The sequence below is a fragment of the Nelumbo nucifera genome, chromosome 2, assembly GCF_055504915.1.
Source record: "Nelumbo nucifera cultivar China Antique chromosome 2, China Antique-T2T, whole genome shotgun sequence".
Taxonomy (NCBI): domain Eukaryota; kingdom Viridiplantae; phylum Streptophyta; class Magnoliopsida; order Proteales; family Nelumbonaceae; genus Nelumbo; species Nelumbo nucifera.
Window position 1 is genome coordinate 62,761,777 of NC_142650.1, and position 13,620 is coordinate 62,775,396.

Here is a 13,620-nt window from a genome sequence, read left to right on the forward strand (position 1 = left end):
CCTCAGTTTTACGAGGGAAATTGCCATCCCTACCTATGCGCTTTACTCGATCCCCACCACCAACCCCAATTATGTGATATAACACAAAAGATATATTAAAATATTGAACCTCTTTTTAAGGCACCTCTAGGCGGTTTGGTCTAAAGATATAAAATTGTTCTTTGGGAATATAAATGATACCTCGGAAGGTTGGTGAAGACAGCAAAAGGGGAACTGCCATTCTAGCTCTCCAGCCCGAGAGAGATAATTTTCTGATAAATAGATAATCAAACAAAATATAGAACTTCATTAGGGAAAATGTCTACGTGGCACTAAACTGACACCCGTTATATCGAACCAAACACCATCTTAAATACAACTATACAAAGGCTATTAATAACTTGTACCCAAAACTTGTTTATAATTGTTTGATTAAAGCAAGGTTTAAAATATTGATACAACCCGACATGCTGATAGAGGCGTATTAGACTGTACGGGGGCTCGCTCTTCTAATTTTTTTAGTTTTTTCTTAATCTGATTTAAAGGGATCGATTTCAGGCCTATCTACATACTCTACCCCCTGAACTGGGTTAAACTCTGAAACATTCCTTGTAGGGACGTATCGGAAAGCCCCAGATATGATATACATCAGGCCGATATAAAAAATTTGAACCTTCGATTGAATATGTCAAATGTCAGATATAAAGCCTATTCTAAAATGTATACTGAAACTGAGGAACCCCACCAAAAGGAAGTAACAGTATAGCACACGTTAAGCGACTTCTACCATTTGAACAAATTAATTAATAATAAAGCTTTTTACCCTGTTGCTCCTCACTTTTGTAAGAAATCAGATTTGGTCCTCACAAACTCACCCTTGCAGCTAGCCTTGCATTAGAAATTTCTTTCGATGAAAAAAAAAACATACAAATAGAGTAAAGAGATATTCCCAGCACACGGCTGTAGAAGGTTGTAGTCTTGTAAACACCGAAGCCGATCTCCTTTTGTAATCCAGATTTCATGCTTAGTTCTCTATTCAGGTCCTTACCTACAGAGTACACTTCATCTCACAATACAAGAGAATTGTGGGCAAGATACCACTTTTGTGGAGTTGGATCTTATCAAACAATCTTTAGTTCAATAAGAAAGCTACAAGCTTTTTTTTTTGCCTAGCGAGAGAGATGCTGAGTTAGAAAAGTCTGCCTGCACAATCTGCCCACAGAATTGATCTATACTGTCGCCTGAGCATGACCGTTTATAATTTATGGCTGAGTTTAGAAGCAATATAAATGCAAATATGTAAAATGCAAAACCTTATAATTTGTATTATTTTGGCTTGTAGCAATACTGTCGCGTATAATTTATACTAGCTCGTGCTCATACGACGCATACAAATCCAACGGTCTAATAGGCCCTTTTATTAAGACAAGTAGGCAAAACTAACCTAGACATTCTGGGCTATCTATTAGTATTATGAAAAGAAAGAAGCCACAGTTGCTTTGAGGCTGACGCTGAGAAAGCTAGAGATAGACACTGATTCAGCCCACAGAATCGAATGATTTGTTGTGAGTTGTGACAAGCAACCACGCCATGTTCGAACTATTCAAGGTGGTTGATGTTCGGCAACTAATCTTGTACATATATTATAGGGAAAATTCCGGATCAGTAACTACTGTATTTTGGTTCGAGTGATAATTTGGCTCCCGAACTTTAAAATTTAATAATTTAATATTTAACTACTTAAACGTAACAATCTAATATTTGCCGTTAATTAGTCATTAAATGGTATATGAAAAGACAAATGTCTTTAAAGTGCCACTTAATTTTTTTACCAATTATTTGCTAAAATCAGAACCAATCCTCAAATTTTTCATCTCTGTGACAATATTTAGGTAATAGTCCATCATCTTCGGACCAAAATCAAAGCAATTTCTGGAGTACAGTTTTCTTTTAACTACTGTAATTATGTTATCTAAAAAACAGAAAAAAAGAAAAGCTTACAGTTCTTCTCCTCTCTTTTACCTGTAGGTATAAAAGATTAGTATGTTAAATTAAAAAAATAAAAATAAATTATATAAAACTTAGAATTTTCTATTCTTGGCAAAGACTTGCAAAGACTTTGCCTTATTTAACTTAGGCTTGTCTTGCAAGTGTTTGTGACAGAAAGAGAGCTGAGGCTCTGTTGTAAGGGTTTTGAAGTTTGTGATAGAGAGCTTAGGCTTTGTTTCATCTTCTCCAAGAAGAAGATGATAGATGGTGTATTTTATTTCCAAGATAAATTTTTACATTTTAAATTTCGAAAAAATTCAAGTAGAAAAATTCAAGATTATCGCTCAAACCAAAGTAAAGGGTACTGATCGCAAAATTTTCCTATATAATTATATATATGTGCATGCCCTAATGTATTACAGCCAATCAGCCATGGCTTCTCCCAGCAGCTCACAGACTACATATTAGGCGGAGCATCAAACTTCCAACAGGTGAAGGGTCAGAGGATACAAAAGTCGACGGTGATCACTTTGAGATCGACTTGGAAGTGGTTAACAACCTCCCACCACCTTTCTACGGGGATAGCAATTCCACTGCAATAGAGTGCGCACTTCTTACCAATTGCCTACTACCAATTTCAGACGTTTCCGGCGCTGTTTCTGATGAGGGCGGATTTGGCCCTCTAGTGAAATTGTGGCACCTGACACCTCATGCAAACCAAGTGCAGCCTCTTGACAACTGGGCAGCTCGGGAAGCTCAGGCAGTTCGGCAGAGCTTGCCACTTACAGACAACTCAGCATGGCTCGCCACAAGCAGCTTGGCATAGCTCGGGGAGCTCGGTATAGCTAGGGGCAGCTCGGCATATGCAGCTCGCCACAGGCAGCCTGGCGTCTTACGAAGAGCTCGCCACTTAGGGGCAACTCGGCACTTACAGGTAGCTCGACATAGGTAGCTCGCCACTTAGGGGCAACTCGGCGTATCGCAGGAAGATCTCCTGCTTGACACGTACCTGACAGATGCGGAGACCTGCACTCACGTCTCTCGCTAGGCGGCGCCATGCCTGCCAGCCCTGAGAGTTGTCCCTTGACTGGCAGAGCCGTACTCTGTAGCAGCCGCCTGCACCCGCCACCTCAGCTCTGGCAGTAACGGCTGCGGCAGAGAGACAGAGGTGGTTACGCCTGACTTGACAGAGGCTGTTACGCCTGATTTGACAGGACACCACTATATAAGGACTCTGACCCCCAAAGACAAGAGGGGGAGAATAAAAAAATGGAGGTAATCCCTGCTCTCTAGCTCTCTCATTTCTCTCCAAGCTCCCTACAATCAGAATGCTAACTTAGGCATCGGAGAGTCCCCGCCGGGAAAATACCCCCAGGTCCTCTGATTCAGTTATCGCAGGTTCCTCAGCTCCCGCCGCCTACAAAGAGGAGGAAAAGATGGAGTTCTCGCAGGTCCCTCAGCTCCCGCCGCCTACAAAGGAGAGGAGATCACCTCATGCAGAGGGCAGTCGGGTTGTGCTACACCAAGGAGCTCCACCATCCCCTGAGTTACAGGCCGCCTAGGAGCAGGTCAAATGACGAGTCCACCCAGGTAGTTCACCACCAGGGAGCTCGTCACTAGGTAGCTCACCACCAGGGAGCTCATCACCAGGTAGCTCACCACCAGGGAGCTCATCACCAGGTAGTTCACCGCCAGGGAGCTCGTCACCAGGTAGCTCGTCACCAGGTAGCTCACCACCAGGGAGCTCGTCACCAGGTAGCTCACCACCAGGAAGCTCATCACCAGGTAGCTCACCACCAGGGAGCTCGTCACCAGGTAGCTCACCACCAGGAAGCTCGTCACCAGGTAGCTCACCACCAGGGAGCTCGTCACCAAGTAGCTCACCACCAGGGAGCTCCACCATCCTCTCCTAGGAGCAGGTCAAATGACGAGGCACTTAACCAAAAAAAAATTGATACATCACAAAAAATTGGTACGTGACCAGAAATGGTTACATCAGTTTCGGTTTGCCTCAACTTGAAGGCAACCACCGCCCATTTTCATGATGATTGGACCTATGCTAGTTGAGTTTCTCGCATTCCCCGTCGAGGGCTTTGTGTGCCTCTCGGACGAGCAGCTGAAACACTCCCGACTACAATACGGTAACCAATGGAGAGACACCAAACCACCATGCACCGACCTAGAAAGAAGATGGAGCTTTGGGCAAGGCCAGGGAAAAGACTACAGAAGGCAGAAGGCAGAAGGCAAAAGCCAAACGACCGCTCCTGATGAGCACTTTCCCACTTTGACACAATAATCTAATGAATGATAAGTTGCAGAAAGTTATTTAGCATTATTTCCCAGCAAATCCTTTCTCGGACCTGTACTTTCCAGCTCTTGAAATCTCGCAAACCCACATAACTCTCCCCGTTTTGATCTTCATTTCCCCATAAAACTAAAAGCAAAAAAAGAAGAAACTGCAGTTATAAGATTGCTAATGGTCTGTTAACAGAACAAGGTTCGGTTGCGAAATTCCCGAAAAGCCAGGCTGGCAACCCACAGTTGTAACAAATACGTGGCTAATTCGTTGGGCCCACTTGACCACTTGATCCAAAACGGTTGGAGCATGTATATATATGTGTGGCAAAACAATAAATTAGTACACAACATTTTATTCTCTCATTCGACACCTTTTTCATCTCATCGCATTCCCCTCCTCTGATACAAAATTCATCGCACCGTTCCTTCTTGTGATAACCTTTTTACATGGTATCACAACCATTTTGGGCTTATGTATTTTGTTCTTTCATCTATTTTTCCTGCAATGGAATTAAACCATGATTTACCCTATTTCCTGCATACTTTGGAAAATCCAGTAACTCTGTTGGTGTCTTGTCCTCTCAATAGAAACAACTATCCGACTTGGCAGCGTGCGATAAGAAATGCCTTGAGAGCTAAGAACAAGTACTGCTTTGTTGATGGCTAACTGTCAAAGCCTGATACAGGATCACCACAAGAATCACTTTAGATCAAATGCAATTCAATGGTGATTTCTTAGATTTTCAATTCACTAGTGCGTAAACTCCATGACAGTATTGTCTACACAGACACAACCAATGAAATATGTTAAGATCTTGAGGAGAGGTTCTCATAGAAGAATGTGCCAAGAACCTACCAACTCAAAAAGAACCTTGCAACATTACAGCAAGGAAATCTTTCGATAGCAGCCTACTTCACCAAATTGAAGGCTCTATGAGACGAACTCCAAATAGTGTTTCATGTACTTGACAGCCAAACAATTTGTAGCCATGCGAGAAGATGAGAAACTACATTAGTTTCTCATGGGACTTGGTGATGTCTTTAGCAATGTTATATCCAACATTCTTAGATTGGATCCCTTGCCAAACATCAATTGGTCATACGCTCTAGCTGTCCAAGAAGAGAAACATCTTACCGTCGTTAATACATTGATGAATGCAGATCTTGATGCCGGAGCAGCACTCTTTGTGAATTCTTCCAAGAACCTCTCGGGGTCTAATACCTAGGCCAAGTCTAAAGTGAAATGTGAGCACTACAAGAAATCTGGACATACGCTAGACCGTTGTTTTGAGCTTATCAGGTATCCACTGAACTAGAACAAGGGTAAAGCACAAGCGTACGGAAAAGAAACAAAAGCCGCATTTGCTTCAGTCAGTACACAAAATGTTGAAGCATCTCCCGTTCAAGGATTGAGCCTAGAACAATACAATTGACTTATGACACTCATATCAATGGATAACGTTACAGCCAGTGCCTCTAGTAAGGTTTTTAATAACTCTCCTCACCAATCTTCTTGGATCTTGGATAACTGAGCTTTAGATCATATGGTCTCTAATCTGAAATGCCTTATTGCTCATAAATTGTTGGCCCAACCCAAGCCAGTTTGCTTGCCCAATGGAGTGGTTTTGCAAGCTACACATCAAGGGTCGGTTATGCTGACCCCCGATATCACTCTTCATGAGGTTCTCCATATACTTGGTTTCCATTGCAATCTGATCTCCATTAACAAGTTAATTAATCAATTGCGATGCACTATCCTTTGTTTGCCAACTACTTATGTGATTTAGGACCTAATGTCGAAGAAAGTGATTGGCACGAGTGAAGCATTGAATAGAATCTATCACTTCACTGTTGAAGACGCTCCATGTTCCTCTACTTTGGTTGCTCACAATGTAGTCATTGCTGAGACGTGGCACAAATGACTAGGTTATGCCTCTCGGCACTCTCTTTCTTTAGTTCCTGGCATCTCCACTCTTCCTACAGGACTGCCGTGTGACACTTGTCATCGTGCAAATCAATCGCACATGTCATTTCCTATAAGCAGTTCTCGAGCATCGAGACTATTTCATTTAGTCCATATTGACATCTAGGGCAGTTACTCTACCCCTTCTCATAGTGGCATGCGATACTTTCTCACTATAGTAGATCACTTCTCTCGTAGCAGTTGGTTGTATTTGATGCACAGTAAAACTTAAGTTCTTTACTATTCTTCTCAGTTTTGCAATATGGTAAAAACATTGTTTCAATGTTCTGTACGAATCATGCGGATGGATAATGGATTAGAATTTTTTTTTCACATCCCGTGAAGAATTTTTTGTTACAACAAGAAATTGTTCATTGAGATTCTTGCATTGACACATCGCAGCAAAATGGTGTGGTCGAATGCAAGCACAAACACTTACTTGAGTTAGTCCAAGCACTTCATTTTCAGGCAAGGTTGCCTCTTTCTTTTTGGGGAGAATGCGTGACCACGACAGCATATTTGATCAATTATCTCCCAATTCAAGTACTTGGTGGGAAGACTCCCTTTGAATTGTTGTTCAATTGACTGCCATCATATGACCATATTAACATATTCGGTTGTTTGGTTTATGCTAAAAACCACAGTTGTACATGCGAAAAGTTCACTGTTCAAGTAATCAGAGGAGTATTTGTCGGATACCCTTTTGGGCAAAAGGCTTACAAAATCCTTGATCTGGATTCCCGACAGATCTTCACCTCACGTGATGTCGTCTTCTATGAAGATCATTTCCCATTCATGCTGAATGAGCCAACACATGCACAAATCAGGGTTTGATGATATCGTTACCCACTTCTGACAACATTAATTGCCTTCTACATAGTGAGCAAACCATTCAGCCCAGCCCAACTCAGAATGTCTCAGTCTAGTCTGATCTAGTTTGCCCTAACCAAGACAACTCCGACATAACTAATATGACTCGACCTCACCATGATTGACAATTCTCTAGACACTCAACTAGTTTTCTTCATCATGTGGACACTCCAACTGAGCCATACACATACAAACAAGCAGTTCTTGATCCATGATGGGAGTACAAAATTAAATATCGAGTTGATGGAATAGTTGAGCATTATAAGACAAGACTTGGCAAAGGGGTACACTTAGGTCAAGGGCTTGGACTTCCATGACATATACGCACTAGTGGCCAAACTAGTTACAGTTTTGTTAATTGTTGCTAGTCCAGAATGGACCCTCTACCAACTTAATGTTAATAAGCGTATAGGCTCACTCAATCATTAAATGACTATGGGTTCATAGCAGCAATCTTGATCAAATTAATGATCTAAAATAATATCTAAACAAGTGCTTGGGGATTAAGGTCCATTTTTTTACATCGAACAACAATTATGGTTTGATAAACAGAATCCCTTACTTCACGCCCTCAAGTCAGCCTTACGTATCCTCAAATATCTCTATGCTTTTCCAAACAATAACAAATAACTTTAATGTTCGAGCCTATTGATATCTCTATGCTTTTCCAAACAAAGACATTCTCTTATGACTTTAGTATGCGAGCCTATTGCGATACTGACTAAAATAATTGCCCCAATCTCCACTATCCACAACAAAGTATGTGATTTGTGTTAGTAATTCACCTAGACAAGTCAAGACACTCATCAGCCAAGGCAAAATATCGTGCAATGACATCCACCACCACAAAATTATCGACTCAAATGCCTCCTCGTAGATCTCAACATTCTTACCGCTCAACCTTTATTGCATTATTGCGTAAACATATTCAAGCCAAAAAAATCAAGACCTCTCACCTTCCAACAAGAAAAATAATCGGCTGAGCACTTAATCCAAAACGGTTGAAACTATATACATATATCAAAACAATAAATTAATACACATCATTTTATTCTCTCATTCGACACCTTTTTCATATCGCATTCCCGTGCAAAACTCATCGCACCATTCCCTTCTTGCGATAACTTTTTACATGGTCACTGATGTTTTTGTGCTAAGTGGGTCGAAGTCCCTCACAAGAGGGATGGATCAAAAGCACCTCGCAGTGTTCAAGAAAGAGACAAGAGAGATAGAGGAACCTGGCTAGATCTTTTGCCTGTCTCAAAAAGTTACAGAGTTCGTGTAAACTTTACAAAAACATGCACAGGTTTGCTGCTTGCTGCTACCTAGGCCTACCTATGAGAAGGAAACAAGAAACAAGGAACAGGGCGAAAAAGACGTATATGTATGTACATTCCCTTCTCCACGCTCTATCTTCCCTTCTCTTGGGATCTCCATTTCTGCATCTTCCGATCATTCTTCGGTATCCATAACGGCGTCTTTCTCCTCGTATTTGACAGCCACCAAGAACCTTATGCTTACCTGCACACTCAATACCAAGTTATTATCCTTCTTCTCTTTTCTGGCCTTCTGGGTATAAACATAAATGGCTGATTTAACTTCTCTGAATCAGTGTCTGTACCTGTTTTGGGTCGTAGACAGCGTACTCGTTGAATTCAAGGGGGCTGTCCTCTTGCCCTGTTGGGATTAACTTGCCACAGGGGACCCTGATGTCATCCTTCCATGTCGTATGCTCCGATTCATCTGGTTTCTTCCTTCCTAAAGCCTTCACACCTGCCTTCTTCTCTTCCAATGTCTTGGTGTCCTGCGTATGCAAAATACCAGATGCGATGACCATTAACTAATTTTAACAGGGCAATTTTACTCATCTGGGGCAAAGGAATTGCAACTTCCTTGTATACCTCGGGTGGGCTCTTTAACTCGGTCACTTTGTTGCCCAAGGAAGCAATGGCTAAGATCAGGAACCCTTCTGGTCTGTCAACAGCCGTGAATCCATACCTAGCAGCTTCTGCTGCGGCATCAGAACAAATAATTGCCTTGCCAAACTGAAGAAAAAAAAAATTGCAATTGTCATCAATAGGAAACGAGTTATACAGGAAAATTTTAGTAAACAAGTTTGTGTTAGTACAAACCATATAGCCTGGAACAGGAAGAGAACATATTGCAGGTAAGAACCCTTTATGCAAGTGCCTGAGTAAATTAGAACTTCTAGTACCTATCAAAGAAAAATAGAAAGCAACTAATGGTATTTAGTTACTTGACAATGTAGTCCCCCAGTTACTAAACCCAGAGATTAAAAATAAAAAACAATAGTAACATATATATCTTACCACACCACAAGAGAACCTTGTTTGGTAATTTCTTGATTTCTTCATAAGAAGGGAGAGCACTTGATTCAACAGAAAAAATGTTTTCAACTGTTACTCCATAACTCTGCAAGTATATAAACCATTAGACAGTCAGATTTCCAAGACATGGCCAGAATTGAATTCCCTTTGAATCTGAAGTCATATGAAAAGAGAGATATGCGCCTTACTATGTCGCCAAGTTTAACAGGTTCGTAAGTCTTCTCCAGGTAGTTCAAGATCATCTTGTAGTCATCAGAGTCCTTTTCCAGAGGATGAATTGAACAGCCCAATTTCTTGTACCGATCAGACAAGGGGTCATCGATGGTGGATCCAGTTAGGTCTCCTATGAGACGTGAGGCCACATTTATGTCCCGGACAGTCTCTAATGCAGCTGCTGCCTGCAATCTCCAATAGACTTATGAGCTTCTACTAACTATATATACCAGAAGTATCCAATTCTGTACGTGGGCAACAGGTTTTCAATTTTCACTTACATGGTCAGCAATATCTTGACAGTCCCTGAAGATAAAGGGCCTGGTAGAGTGCATGAGTGTAAACCATCTCTGGCTGAAATCTGACCAAACAGCATGAGCCTTCTGTCCCGTCTCATCTGTTGATTTCACAGTTTCTATGAACTGTAAGAGAGTTTCCTCACCTGAAAAATTAAATGATCCTCCCATTTCTTAGCTGCAAGTTTAATAGAATGATCGGAGAAAACAGTGAGTGCAACAGAATAAACGAGAGAATGTGGTCATGCAGCCTTCCCCTACATCTTTTTAAATGGAGATCAGAGAGCATTCCCATAGGTAGATCAGGAGAGTCCAATGCCATCTCCATCATGGCATATCTGTTAAAAATGCAAGATTAATTTCAGAGACCCCTTTGGATGTTAAAGGGAAAACAAAAATAATAAATTTTGAAAGCCAGAAACAAGACTTGATACTCTACTTGTAAATCTCCTGGCTGCATATAACTTTCATAAAATTTGCCACCAGTGGCTCAAGCTTGCAGTGAGTGACTGCAACTCCAAGTTGTCGAAGACCGAGGCCTCCATAACGCACATCAACCCCATCGTCCTGTTCAAAATCCAAGAGTATAGTTACACTTAAAAACCAAAAAAGCCTACAAAACATATGATTTCAGAGAACCCCTTCATATATTTCAGTTCAGACCCCCAAAATGTTTCACTGCAAGAGGCGCACAAAATCTGACAACATATATTAGAAAAAGTACAGAGGGCGGACCATATCAATTGGGTAGAACTTGAGAGGCTTTTTCTGGAACTTCTTCTCCCTCTCCCATGGCTCAAACTCATTACCAGTTAGTTCCTCAAAGAGCCGAGCAAACTCTTTCACAGCATTGTCAACATTGTCCCATTTCTTTAGTCTTTCCTCTGCTTTGGGATCATCACCAACCTTTCCTTTCTTGTAATAAAAATGCAGGCGATTTTCTGGTACCATGATCAGTTGCATGATACAGTAACTGTAGGAAGTAAATAAAGATAAAGGTAAGCGGAGGATAACTGAAATTCAAAATAAATAGAATATTAAAATCTATCATCAGCTCTGCATCAATCCCTATCAATCTTGTCGGCCAAATTGGATGCACAAAATCCTAGGCAAAACCATAGTTTGTCACCAAGAAATGATCCATTTTCACTAACCAATACGTGAAGAAAAAAAAAAAAAAGAATTTGGAGAGATATCTTACTGGTTCAGTCCCCTTCCTTGATCACAGATGGAGAATGCACAATTGAAAATGATACCATCCTTCTCAAAGATTTTACCACCTTGGTCCTGCAACAGACTGTCCTTGTATACACTTCTCTTTCCATAAATCTTAGGCTGCAATAAACAAACAGTTCATTGAGAGGTTTTCCAAGTAAACTAAGAATTAAGACAGCCTCAATTATCTAGAGAGGTTGCACTAAGGGCACATACTTCAGCTGACAGTGATTCAATCGATTCTTCACTAGGATCTTGCTTGTCCCATGGGATTCCTTTGCCATCCACAGAAAGGTCTGTCACAACGTCATAAACCTCTAGTGGCTGTGCTTCCTGTTTCTTAATGCTATCTGTTAACCAAGCTTCCCTGACCACAGGTATGCCCCTCTCCCTGCAGGGATATAAGCAGACAAACTAACTTAACAAACAGTTGAAGCAACTAGAAGACAACATGTATGGGTTAATTAATTAATCTATGCTTCACTAAAAAAATCCAAACTAACAAGCTCAGTTTATGAACTCACATGGCTTCAGCAAGCTTGGATGAACCACCACGGTCCCGCTCAGCTGGAGATACAACTAAACAAGTCACACCTGCAAAGACAAGACAAGGACAGTAGCAGCTTTTTACTAAGAACAACAACAAGAAAGGTGATCACAAGCAATAAGAACAAGAGCAACTGTTTGTTGATACAGATTATTACCAGGAACTGTATTAGCTACCTTCCCTCCATGCTTTTCTATCTCTGTCCTCCAGTAGTGCTACATATGTTATCAGATGTTCAGCCAAAGTTGACAGTGAACAGATATAAACAATATTATCATCACCATCAATTCCAAGAACAACGTAACAGAAATACCACCCACATGTGTTCGAGAAAGACGACCGCTGAGAGAGATCATCATTCCGAGGAATGGCTTGTCCACTGGGGTTAGTGTCCTGTGAGGGCGATGACTTGGGTTCTGGTGCTGCTTAATCAGCTGCACAGACAGACAAAGCTCCAAATATCAGTAATCTCAATTACCTCATGCAGTATTATGATAGGAAAAATGTGAAAACGAGATGTGCCTACGTCGGTCTTGATCCCCTCCGGCAATTTGATGGGTTCTTCTTTCCTTGTTGGGTCTCTTGTTTTATAGATGCAGGTCGACCATTCGCTGTAAGCGCCTCTGCATGAATAGTTCCCTCCGGTGCACTCCATGTGGCCATTACAAACAGGGCATCTGCCTAGCGGTCCATAGAATAACATATCTTGGCTGTAAAAAATCATTCTCCAATTAGACGTTTTCTTTTAATCTGGAACGGAATTTTAACCAAACAAGTTGCGTGTTAAAACTATTCTTAGATAAGGAGTCGATTAAACTACCATCGATGGACAACAGCATCATCAGACCCCGAAGAGTCCTGGTCATTAGCTTCCAGTATTTCCTTCATTTGCTGGATGGAGAACTGCTCTTTGGTGGCCTTACAGAACTCATCGAACTCGGCAGGGACATCTGCAGTACTTTTTCCATTTGGGTGCCCGTTGACACAGTTCTCAGACTTTGTCTTCTTGTTCTTATGCTCCAATTCCTGCTCTTTGTGCTCTGCCTTAACAGTTTTATGCTTCCTCGTCCCTACCTTCTCATCTTCATCAGCACCCGCATAAGCTTGGGACCTTGTTTCCGGACCCTTCAGCAACACATTAACCATACGTTACTTTAGCCACCGGCCAACACCACATAAACTCCAATAGACTGTAAAATTAACAAAGAGCAACAAGAACCGAAGAAAAGAGAAGCATTCTATATTTCCCACGAAAACTTTGGAAATCTAGCATTCATTGTTCCAGTTCTGAGCTTTCCTTACAGAAAAAAAAAGAGTGAAACGAAGAATGAAAGAAACAGAGAGAACCCATGAAAGAAATTAAGGGGAGAAACAAAGAAAAGCTACTGAAAACATCGATCTAAATAAACATTCACCTTCATCATTCGGATCCCCTTCTCACAGATGAAAATACACAGAACCCTATCGTCCAAACGTCCTCTTTTCGTTAACAACTAGAACCAAATAAGGAAAGACAAATTGGTGCAAGCTTTAGTTGTATAAGTAATGGAGGAGTAGTTGAAGACAACATCAGTTCCTACGGCTTACAGGCGACACGTAAGTTCTGTTCCTGTAGGGATTTAACGATTCTGTCTTTCTACAAACACAACAAGTGGATTGCTTGAAGCTTTAAGCGACAAGCGTCCATCCACCTTCTCAGTTTGGATAATGGATAGCTCGGGCGGTTTATAGTTTATAACTTTTTAGTCGGGAAAATTGGGCGCCGCTGTCTCTGGTCTCAAGTTCTGTCCATCGAGCTGGACGTCCACATGGAGGTTGCATCTTTCAGCAAATCAACACTTGTAAGTTCTTGCTGTTTACACTTTGATGTTTAAATTATTATTATTATTTTTTTCTTTCAGG

At 41.3% G+C, this 13,620-nt stretch overlaps 1 protein-coding gene across 1 annotated transcript; it reads right to left on the bottom strand.

Moving 5' to 3' along the window:
* Positions 1-8,328: 8,328 nt before the first annotated feature.
* On the bottom strand, positions 8,329-13,290 carry LOC104607697 (poly ADP-ribose polymerase 3). The gene is made up of 18 exons (XM_010273390.3): positions 13,134-13,290; positions 12,539-12,843; positions 12,245-12,428; positions 12,039-12,152; positions 11,876-11,933; positions 11,696-11,765; positions 11,388-11,562; positions 11,158-11,291; positions 10,692-10,929; positions 10,396-10,523; positions 10,218-10,294; positions 9,942-10,102; positions 9,636-9,845; positions 9,430-9,532; positions 9,232-9,314; positions 9,001-9,144; positions 8,721-8,903; positions 8,329-8,620 (listed from the first exon to the last, which is right to left on the bottom strand). Exons 1-18 carry the CDS (start codon positions 13,140-13,142, stop codon positions 8,552-8,554), a joined length of 2,445 nt encoding a protein of 814 aa, XP_010271692.1. The 5' UTR covers positions 13,143-13,290; the 3' UTR covers positions 8,329-8,551.
* Positions 13,291-13,620: the final 330 nt, after the last annotated feature.